Source organism: Salvia hispanica, chromosome 1, assembly GCF_023119035.1.
Source record: "Salvia hispanica cultivar TCC Black 2014 chromosome 1, UniMelb_Shisp_WGS_1.0, whole genome shotgun sequence".
Taxonomy (NCBI): domain Eukaryota; kingdom Viridiplantae; phylum Streptophyta; class Magnoliopsida; order Lamiales; family Lamiaceae; genus Salvia; species Salvia hispanica.
In genome coordinates, this window is record NC_062965.1 from 46,129,160 (window position 1) to 46,141,086 (window position 11,927).

Sequence of the window (11,927 nt, forward strand, 5' to 3'; positions counted from 1 at the left end):
CGCCCGAAAATAAACACCTCACAATATGAATAAATATATGATCATTACATACTCATATTCAAGTCCCACAGGACATACACAAATCAAATAAGAAATAAAAATCAAAATAAAAATAAAAATAGTTCAATAAATCATCAACAATTCCAGAAGTTCATTGATAGCGTCATGACATAAAGATAGTGAGGAGAGAGAGCATCACCCGTCCACGTCAGAGCTCCCAAACTTATTCATTCCTTCGAGACGCAGATACAACATGTAATATCCCTAAACATGGCCTAGTTAGAAATATATTCTTTCGATATAAAATTTGTTCTAACATTGTGTTAGAAATAAACAATTTTCAAAAATGAGAAAAGAAATGTTTAAAACTTCATGATAGTGTTTAACAGTGTTGTTTACAATAAGAATACGATAAGAATTATAAGATGAAAATCAAAGATTTGCAAATGTTGGTTTAAAGCTGCAAAAAGATGTCTATATGGTCCAACTCGGGTCCACAAGACCATTTCTTTGTGGGAGGAGGATATGGGACTCAGTCACACCGCGCCAGTTATGCCCAAAAGCTCGGCCAGGGGCTGAGAAGTGCTCGGTTGACATGGAACCTCGTTGTGCTAGTGTGGGCCCATCGTGCCAGGCCATCGTGTAAGGCCATCATGTCGAGCCATTGTGCCATTGGGTAAGGCCATCTTTGTCGGTTTATCGTGCCATTGAACAACGCCATTGTGCCATTGGGTAAGGCCATCGTGCCGAGTTATCGTGCCATTGAACAAGGCCATCGAGGCATGTCATCGTGCCGTCGGGTAAGGCCCTCGTGCCAGGTTATTGTGTCATTGAGCAAGCCACAGAGCTATTATGTGTGTCCACTGACCCTCGTACCAGTCCCTCGGCTTATTGTTCAAGTATTGCTAAGCCCCGAACCGTTTGATTTGTGAATGATATGCGATTAGATGAAAGGTGCATAAGTCAAACATATATGAATGTGAGAAAAGTTGAGATGTTAATAGTCAATGACCATAAGTGATTTGCATGATGTGACCCAGCCCTACATGGGCTCTACCATTTACATGATTTTCATAAAATATATTTAAGTAATATCTGGTGTATGGTTCATCGGGTGTTACACAACACCTATAGGCTCAGGGCGACGCTAGATGGACCGAGGAGCAGGCTTTCTACCAGGCTTACTATGCGAGGTTTCCACCACCATCCTAGCATCCGAGTAGAGGTAACCCACACCATCCACTTCTCTTCAAACTTATTCATTCCTTTGCATTGATTAAGTTTGAAGAGAAGAGGATGGTGTGGGTTATCTCTACTCGGATGCTCAGATGGTGGTGGAAGCCTCAGATAGTAAGCCTGCTCCTCGGTCCATCTAGCGTCGCATGAGCCTATTTGTGTCTTGAAGAACTCTAATCGGGACTACCGTTGGGCCCTCCATAACTAATCATTCTCATGCCATTTTTGCATTTGATCCCATTGAGAGGCATGCCCAAGCTGATCCCGGCCGCTATCTCAAATAGAGAAGGTCGGCCAACTGGATGTCTCCTCTTCGGTCGGCTGCTCTCGCCCGCCTCATGCTCAGTGGCCTCCTCTTGATCATCGTCTTCCATATCCGGTGCGACATCTTGGATGTATAGAGGCGCATTGGGAATCTCGGGCTGCGGAATGTATTGTGGGGCCACATACATTGGATTTTGAGCCGTACACCCTTGGCCCTAGGGTGGGTCATTCGCTATCCACACCAGATGATCTGGTAAGTTCAGTTTCCACTTCGCTTGGTTAGCCCACCCTCCAACGGTAGTGAGTTGGGAGGCAGGAAACCTAAACAACTTTTTCTTGTCCAGAATGAAGCATGCAACACCTCGACTATCCACCATGACCATGCTCGCCTTCCCATTGCCCAAATATCCCAGTCGATCGATCGCTCTACTGCCCAAATATGGGACCCGACTCTCGGCACTAATCCGGTAGTGGTAGGCCAAGGCAGAGACCACACCTCCGCAGCAAAGCTTGCCACTCTTTTTTCTTGGCATGTCTCTCAAAATGCTTGATCATAAAGTAGCCAGTGTTGATCCTCCGGTGAGCCAACATTCCCCATAGCATAAATAGTATTTCTGAAGAAATACTACCCACCTCCTGTTGGTTTTGTTGCGGAAATCTATTTAGATTGATTGAAAGACTTAGACTCATTTTGCTTAAACTATGTATTTAAATGAAAAACATATTTCAATATCTCAAAAATACATAAGTAACCCATAAGCAAAACACATTGTAACAAAATATTCTTTCTCATTAAATGGTAAAAATGGATAGAAGAGTTATTACATATACAAGCATTCGAAAGATGCTTTCAGTATACTAAACTCTAACACCTCCTTAGGAGAAAAAGGGCAGAAGACTAAAGCCTTTGCCATGTACCGCAACTACGGATTCTGGATGGAGTTGATTTTTGCACGGGAAGGATTAAAGGTAGGGCCCTGGATTGAAGTGGCATCGTAAGTGTAATCTTGCCCTAGAAGGCATCTCGATCATAGTCTTCGGGGTCAACAATATACCCTTCTTCATCCTCGTCTAGCAGTCGAAAGATAGTTTTAAACTCTGACAGTGAGAGTGTGTGCTCTACATTGGCGAGTCGGAAGGTAATTGACTCAACTTATTTTAACATAAGTAATACCCGCAAGTGTACGAGGCCAGTGTAGCAATTAGCAAACAAGAGTATTGTATCCCACAGAGACAAATTTGTATCAACTTAACTACCACAAACAAATGTCAACTACTATCTAGACAATCGGAAAAAATTTGGTTTGTTCTAACACTAATAAAAGCATATAATAAACAAGTAAACAAGTGAAAGCAAGTAAACACGAAGTGAGAAGATAATATGGAGAAAAATCGTAGAACTCAAGGATCCGATGCACAATTCCAAGCTCTCTTATCCAATCAAATTGTCTTACCTTTTGGTGTCTCTAGAGTTACTTAGTCGACCACAATTATAGATTAAACCCCCTTCCGAGATGAGAAATCTATAGATTAGGTGCTAGGATTGAAGTCTCCTTCTAATCCTAAATCCCTAACTCCCAAAAGCTCGATAAGGTCAAAGACCTCACTCAAAACTCCAACTCTCCCGAGTTCTATTGTATTAAGGTGTGAATTATTTTCTTTCCAGTGGTGATCAAGCCCCAACTCTCCCGATTAATCTAATTAATCCTACACAATCAAGTGGTGATCAAGCAATTGAAAGGAATAAACCCAAGAATAATCAAATAACTACAAACGCAAAACAAGAACAAAATTAATTGGATAAAAACTATGAAATTAGTGCCTCATCACCAAGAATTTTACAAGAAATGCTTAGCTACTCATGTTTTTCATAAAAACCTTGTTTGAACCAAAAGAATCTATGAAATACATGGAGAAAAGATTAAGATACTCATGTGAAAATGAATCTATGGAATGACTACTTCAATCTTCAATTTCCTCTCTCAAAAGTGTTCTTGAAGTTGGAGGCGGTAGGTGTAGAATGAATCTCATTTTCTGTAACCCTAGCCTTTTCTGCTGACTTCCTCGTCAAAAATTGTGATTTCTACTCAAAGGCGCGTCAAATTGAAGTACCCGGCCGAGTGGAATTGTTGCACTGTAAATTCACCCGGCCAGGTGATCCTTTTCGACCCCTTGCTGTTTCTTGAATGTTGATTCCATCCTACCTGGCCGGGTGGAATTAATATGGGAGAAATTCACCCGGCCAAGTGTATATCCTTTTAAGCCTATGCTGCCTCCTGTGCACTAACAGCCGGATTTTTGCCTTCTTTTCCATATATTTTTCCTAGAACACTCAACAAACACATAAAACTCCAAAAGATAGAATAATTGGCTGAACAAAGACAATTTCAAGTGATAAATTCGGCATTTAGCACTTCAACAGACCAATTAAACTGATAAAAACATGAGTTTGTCAACTCCCCCAAACTTGAAACCTTATTTATCCTCAAATAAGAAGAAGGAGACCACAAATAATAAACTCATACAAGAGGTGAAATTGGGCTTTGCTTCAGATAAAGATTTTGAAAGACAATGGCATGGAAACATACAAGATCAATCAAACATTACCTTGAGCTACTGTCTCGTGTATCACTTGGTTTCAAAGCCCTCACAAGTTTATGAAGTGTAATCTTTTTATGCTTCTCTCACTCTCAAGTGTATAAAGACTCAATAATAATCACTCAAATCAAAATACAAGTAGTGTTTACTACAGGCTTGCTCAAAATCAAACATCTCCTCTACTAGAATGTGAAAGTGAATCTAAAATCAGAAAAGACTATTAAGGTTGTAATGTGGCTCTTTGGACGGTAGGGAATATTTAGGTTAAAGTGGCTGAAAAGAATAAGGAACACAAGTACCCATATACTACAATTCCCAACAAAATACCATTTCCCATACAAGTGCGCTTTTGTCAAACTTCTTCCTCCCATCCGGTCCCTACTTATTTAGAAACTCAACCAAAAACTCTTCTAGACTTCGTCTAGCTTATATCTCCACAAATATTTTTTTTTAATTTTATATATATTTTTTATTTTTCTCGCTTTTTTTCTCTAGACTTCGTTTAGCTTATACCTCCATTATTATTTTACAACGCCCCATATGTGCTTTCAAGTTTGTAGGCTTATCACTTTTGAGAGTGATTTAACAATTAATTAACAATCGACACTTTTTAGGCTAGGAGGACAAACTAGGGATTAAGACAAAAAAATATACACTTGTGAAGGGAAGAACAAAGAATGCCTAACGTCATCTCCTAAATTCACATTCACTATGTAAATTTAATATGATTAGGAGCAAGTTCTAGAAACAACAAGCATTTGATAAAATCACACAGAAACGATTGTTTGGCTCAAATCTAATTGGGAATCGGCATTGAACAAGCGAACAAACAATTCGCTCAAAAGCAAATCATAACCAATGAAGCATATTCCCGCCATTTTCACAAAACATTTTTTAGATGACAAAAGAAATCATCATAAGCGCTTGAAAATAAACACCTCACAATATGAATAAGCATACGATCATTACATCCCCATATTCAAGTCCCACAGGAGGGACGTACACAAATCAAATAAAAAACAAAATAAAACAAATACTCCCTCCGTCCAAAAAAATTATTGCACATTTACCATTTTTGGCCGTCCACAAAAATTAGACCACATTCATTTATGGAAAGTTTTCAACAAATAATAACCCTACACATCATTCCACTAACACTACTCCTCACTTACTTTTTCTCCTTACTTTACCAATTCTACATTAAAACTCATGTCATACACCAATTGCTCTATTTTTTTGTGGACGAAGGGAGTAGTTCACAAATCATTCACCATTTCAAAAGTTCATCACCAGTAGAAAGATGGCGAGATAGCGAAGGAGAAGAGCATCACCAGTCCACGTTAGAAACCTCACATAGTAAGCCCTGTGCAACGCTTATGTCTCGGTCCACCTAGCGCCGCCCTGAGCATGCAGGTGTTGTATTTGCGTGTCGCAGGCCTCTAGTCGGGCCATCCACAATTGATTCTCCTCACGCCACTTTTGCATGTACTCCCATTGGATGGCCTGTCCGAGCTGCAGGCTTTGGATCCCGGAGGCTATTTCTGCCATTCGGCTGTCCCTAGAAGGGCAGCCTACTGGGAAACTTCTCTTTGGCCGGCTGCCTTCCCTACTTCATGCTCCGTGGTGGTCTCTTCATCCCCATCTTCCCTGTCTGATGCATCATCTTGAAATTGTAGGGGCTCGTCGGGGATCTCGGGGCGCGGGGGAATCTGAAAAACGTCTTCGGGCATAGAATGAAGTACCCAACGCCCCTGCTGTCCACAGTGATCATGCCCGACTTTTTTAGAATATCCCAATCAATTGACATGCTCCCCAAATCTGCGACCCGCTCCTCTAAATCGATGGATAATGGAGGGCTAGGCGGGTGATTACTCCTCCACAGCATAACTTACCACTCTTCTTCTTCGCATGCCTCACCAAGTGTTTAATCTTGAAGTACCCAGTATTGATCCTCCGATGGGCCAACATGCCTTACAGTATGAAGAGTATTTCGGAAGAAATGCTACCCAATTTCTTGTGTGCGAATGGGAAGCAGACCAAAGCCTTGGCCATGTACTTTAACACTTGATTCCGAAACCAATTTTACCATGCTGTTAGAAAGATTAGTTGTTAGAAAGATTTCACCATGATGTTATGCAGCTGCAGGAGGTTTCTTTCCCCGTAGACAACAATCGGATAGCTACAGATTCGCTCGTGATACCCTGTCCTTTAGGGCATCACTCACTACTTTCAGTGAACAAAGAGATAGTGTGAATGCTCGAGAAGATAATCTCTTTGATTAACATCATTCCACCAAAATGAATTCTTGAGGAAGTAGATTGGCCTACTTCTACTTCCTTTGGCGTCTCTTCCTCCATGAGATGGAGGGATATCTCTCAAGTTGAGAATGAATCTGAAGTGGGAATGGGATAATTTTATAAATCTGTGAATTTATGATGCTTGAAGAGAGAGTTGCGGCAGAAGGGAAGACATGGTATAGAATAGGTCTTATGTGTTATATGGGCTGGCATACTTTAAAAAAGATAACAGAGCCATATTTGTCTATTGCAATTAATTATTTACATCAAATTATATGTATCACATGGTTATCCCTATTTTTCGGTTGACTGCAAGTGTGTGCTTTTGTGTAATTTAGAGATTTCACTAATAAACCAATCTTTGGTAAATTTATAAGTTTAACTATTTTTAAAAATATTAATATTTTTTTTTAATTATGTGTCATTGAGATGAATATGACTGTGACCAATATGATAGAGGATTCAGACTGATTGTGAATAAGAAAAATATGATACTCCATTCGTCCTGTAATAAGAGTCATTATTATTTTGAGCACGGATTTTAAGAAATGTAAATAATAGTGGGTTAGAAAGTTAATGAAATATGAGACTACTTTTTTATATTGGTTTTATAATAAAATGTAAGTGAAATAAGTTAGTGGAATGTGAGACTTACTTACCATTTACAGTAAAAATGAAGTGTGTTTTTTATTGTATAACGGACCAAAATAATAAAGTGTGACTCTTATTGTAGTACAGATAGAGAGTATTTTCTTTCAAGTATCCATAAAACCAATTTAAATTGAACTTATATGCTTATTTAAATTATGGTTTGAAAATACTATTTTATTTGCTCTTTTTTTAAATTAATGATCAATAATATCACTAACTCTGCTCAAATTCCAATTTTTTTCACAAACTAAAACATAGTTGTAAATTCCATTAATGTTCTTTAGTTCTTGCCATCACAAGTAATATAACTTTTGGCACGGAAATATCTCATGTGAATCCATCTTCGTAAAGTTGTTGGTAATGTTAAAGAATTTGATAAAAAAATTGAGAGGTACAGTACCGATAATTCAAGTACCTGATAATACAAGTTCTAGCATGTTGTTTGGCTTTTGTTTTAATTGGAGGTACAGTACCTGATAATGCAAGTTCCTACCACTCCAAACTGCAAGACAAGTTTCCTTTGTGATGGAAGTGAATAACAACTCAAATCTATGGAGTTGCTGCTGAAATTTGGGGTGGAGCTTGATTCAAACTTTTTCAGCAGCAACTGACTCCTCTTTTGTATCAGCAATCAAGGCTTTTGAATGTGCCTATCGGTACGAAGATCAGGATGTTTTCTCCTAAGGGTTACTAGAATAGATTTGTAGTTGTTTTGTGATTTGATGCTTGTTGTCAAGATGGTAGCAATTGTTGTGCTTCCATCTTGAGGGAGACTATTAGAATTGAAAATAAAAATAGAATTAAGAATTAGTTTAGGATTTATTAGTTGTTATTTTGTGCCTATATATAAGGCTCACGTGAGGGGGCGTGTCAAATTCTCTAAAAGTTTGTCTCACATCGACTTGGTGATGTTCCAATCTAATCTATATAAGTGTGGATAACCCTCCCCCTTATGAGGCCTTTTAAGGGGTGAGTGACTCATTTCTAATATGGTATCAGAGCGGGCCTAAGTCGATGATGGATTTCTCTTTATCTCTTATCTACCTCACGAGTGGAAGACCGATGTCCTTTTCGGCCCACACGTGAGGGGGCGTGTTAAATTTTCTAAAAGTCTATCCCACATCGACTTGGTGATGATCCAATCTAATTTACATAAGTGTGGATAACTCTCCCCTTTATGAGGTCTTTTAAGGGGTGAGTAACCTATTTCTAATATAAAATATAGAGAATTGAATAGGAATGGAGAAACCTCCATGGAAGGAGGAAGAAGAAAACGATTGTGAGAGAGGAGAGAAAAAGGGAAATTCATTTATGGACTACATTTTATAAAGTCTTAATGCAAAATACAATGGAAAGCTGCACAAAATAACAACTAATAAATCCTAAACTAATTCTTAATTCTATTTTTATTTTCAATTCTAATAGAACTTACTAATTCGGCAGAAACTCATGAGACTTCTCAGCTCTTCAAAGTTATTTTTAAAATTATTAAATCAAAGTTTTCACCTTTCCAAACATGCTTGAAAAACCAAATTAGAATGCGACAGAACGGGGAGATTAGAGGCTTGGCGGTGAATGGTCGTTACAAATCTAATCAATCAGTAATTGTGGTGTGAGGAAATAAAATATTTGAATTAAATATTAATGGTCTGCAATGAATGAAATTAGTAAATAATTTGCATTAATATGGGATTTTGATATAGGCGTATGGGGTCATATGAATTGACTACAATGGATTTAGTTTATGAGTCAACGAGAGAAATCATTTATATGGGATTTATTTTGCCTATTTAAGGTAAATAAACGCCATATGAAAGTTTTCGAATATTTTTATAACTTCTGTCTATAAACATGTTATTTCTTATAGCTCACTTATTTACTGTTGTCTCCCGTTGCATTGTTGAATTTTCTGAAAAAAAGAAAATATTTTAGATGGTGGTAGCTATGAAGCTGCGAGGGGCATAGGAGCTCCTAAAAAGAAGACATCCACTGCTGCCACCACCTCTGCTCCCACAATGTCTCAACTGTGCTGAAAGAAAAGGGACGAGAAGTCATCCGATCCCAAAACGTTGTCTCCACTGATGCCCAAGGGTTGGTCCAGAACAAGGTCGAGAACTAAAACAGAGAATACTTCAAGTAAAGGACTGCGAATAAAGATTTGTAAACAGCATACCAATTTGCAATCAACAAATGCGAAACATCCGTAAGAAATAAATTTCGGAAAATATTCATTACGGGGACGATGGTTTAGCTAAAGAGATTAAAACAAAAATAATAGTAAATGTCAAAATTAGTTCTGAATATATGGCCATTTTATGTTTTTTGTCCTAAACATTATCTTTTTGATTTTTTTATCCTGAACATATGAAAATTTGATCATTTTAGTCCTTCGTCAACATTTTCGTTAAAAACTAACGGTGAACGAATTTAATTCCAATTTTGACCAAATTAAACTTTTACTTCTGATTTTTTACTCCCTAATTAATTCCTTAATTATTTTTCATTTATCCCATCATTTATCCGACACATTCTTCCCCTCGTTCAGATCTCTCTCGCTATTTTTACTCTTTATGCACATTTATATTTCCATTTTTTAACTTGTATTTATTGAAACCACGTTCCAGTTTTAATAAGATTCTAGATTTTTTTTTTAAAAACACCACTTTGCTGAAAAACATTTTGTTTATAGGCAGATGGAAAAGGAAAGTTTTCTGGGAAATTTCATAAAACCTCTGATTCAATTGACCCACCAATAAATGATTTGTGCTTTAATTCTTCAATTAATTCTTCAATTATGTGGTTGATTCCGTATCTGGACTGATTGATATTTCAATTTCCCCAAAAAAAGAGTAAAATCAAAGTGTGATTGACGAGGATGATGTCGGGCCTGAACGAGCCCACCAAGATTCGGAAAAGGGGAAACTCATCTTCACCGTCTTCATCGTCGAGAATTTACAATTATAGGCTGAGCAAGCGGGCCATCTTGGTGAGGAAGAATCGGGCCGGACTGGGGAGGTCTCGATCCAGCACCCCTGTGCCGACGTGGCGAACAAGCGCCGCCTTTGAGACTCCCAAGTATTCGCAGAGCGGGAGATCGGCCAGGCCCGTGTCAGCCCGGCAGCTGGTTGCGACGTTGTGGGAGATGAACGAGATGCCGTCGCCGAAGATGAGTGATTTAGAGGTGAGAAAGGATAAATGAAAAATAATTAGGGAGTAAAAAATCAAAATTAAAAGTCTAATTTGATCAAAATCGGGATTAAACACGTTGACCGTTAGTTTTTTAACGAAAGATTAATTGTGATCCGATTTGAAATGTGCAGGATCAAAAAATTTAAAAAATAAAATTTAGAACCAAATCATAAAATTATCGTAAATTTTGGCCTTTACTCCAAAAATAAAAATGAAAAAGAAAAAAAACAGAACCAAAGAATCAATGGCTGGTAGATTCAGTTATATTCATATTAGGGGATGGGAGGCGTCGAACTCAGACGGATGTTAGGTAATTTGAACCAAGAGGCCCAATTTATTTATGACTTGGAGATCCATTACAACCTAAACCTAAACCTAAACCTAAACCTAAACGAAATGCTTGCCTTCTCTAAATTACAACAGCAATTCTACTCTCCCATTCTCAATCATTTATCCTTGAACAACAAATTCCAATCCCAGATGCTGACTACAAAGAGACCCACTTGCCCATCTTGCTCCAAACCGGCCACCATTTGCCTCTGCAACCGCCTCCCATCTCCGCTTCCCCACAACTCTGTCTCCGTCACCATTTTACAGCACACCCTTGAGAAAAACCACCCTCTTAACTCCGCCCGAATCGCCAAAATTGGGCTCAAGAATGTCGAGATAGTTAGCGTATCAGATGTTAATTTCGAGGCCCAGTTCTTTATACGGCCACTCCACCGTCAATTCTGTGCTTTCGATTTCACCATTGCAAAATCCGGTACTTGCAAGATGGGAATGAGCTTTGATGAGCTATTGGCCTCGGGCGGTGCCGTGGATGAGATAAGAAGAGGATTCGTGGTGAAAAAAGTGAAGCACTCGGAAGGGCGTGATGAATTTGAAACCGCAGTTCCCTGTGGATCAGCTCTCTTGTTCCCCAGTGAAAGCTCTGTTGACGCCGGGAGCATAGATTTGGAGGTGAAGAATCTGATTGTGCTGGACGGAACGTGGGCCAAGGCGAAGAGAATGTATAAGGAGAATCCGTGGTTGAGGCTGCTGCCGCATATAAGGCTAGATTTGGATAGAGATAGAGTGAGCTTGTACAACGAGGTGAGGACTCAGCCGAGGGCAGGCTACTTGTCCACCATCGAGAGCATCGTGTATGCGATGAAGGCTGTGGGTGAAGATGTCGATGGATTAGATGGTCTCTTGGCTGTCTTTCAATCTATGGTTGATGATCAAAGGCGATGTAAAGATGAAAGAATGAGCAAACCAAACTCTTAATGTTTTACACTTTTTACATGTAATTAAATGCCAAGTCATCACTTTGGCGAAATTCTACTTTGGTGTTTGGATCGGTTATACAAATTATTAGCTTCTTCATCTACAAAGCTCTTTCTCTTTAATGAAAGCGATCTAGAACAAGTCTCGTGGTAAGACGCATGAATTTCGTCCAAATTCTCTCCCCAATAGTTATTTGACAGAAATTTTCAAATCACAATGCCTCATATTAAAGAAAGGGTTTTTGGATTTAAAAATCAAAAACTTTCACCGAATTTTGGTTTTTCCCACGAACTATGAGATTGGTTTTTAAAACCACGAACTTTCACATCATTTGCTATTTTCCAACCCGACCCGAATAACACATTTGAGAACGATTTGTGCGGACGATTTGTGATGACGATTCTGAAGATGAAACCCTAACACCCA

General features: G+C 38.7%; 1 protein-coding gene across 1 annotated transcript; it reads left to right on the forward strand.

Annotated features, from left to right (window-relative positions):
- The first annotated feature begins 10,448 nt into the window (after window positions 1-10,448).
- LOC125202006 lies at window positions 10,449-11,652 on the forward strand. The gene has a single exon (XM_048100315.1). It carries the CDS (start codon window positions 10,515-10,517, stop codon window positions 11,499-11,501), a length of 987 nt encoding a protein of 328 aa, XP_047956272.1. The 5' UTR covers window positions 10,449-10,514; the 3' UTR covers window positions 11,502-11,652.
- The last annotated feature ends 275 nt before the right edge of the window (window positions 11,653-11,927 follow it).

What these genes read in the sequence shown, in the direction of transcription:
- LOC125202006 (XM_048100315.1), top strand. Translation starts at nt 10,515, where the DNA reads ATGGGAGGCGTCGAACTCAGACGGATGTTAGGTAATTTGAACCAAGAG.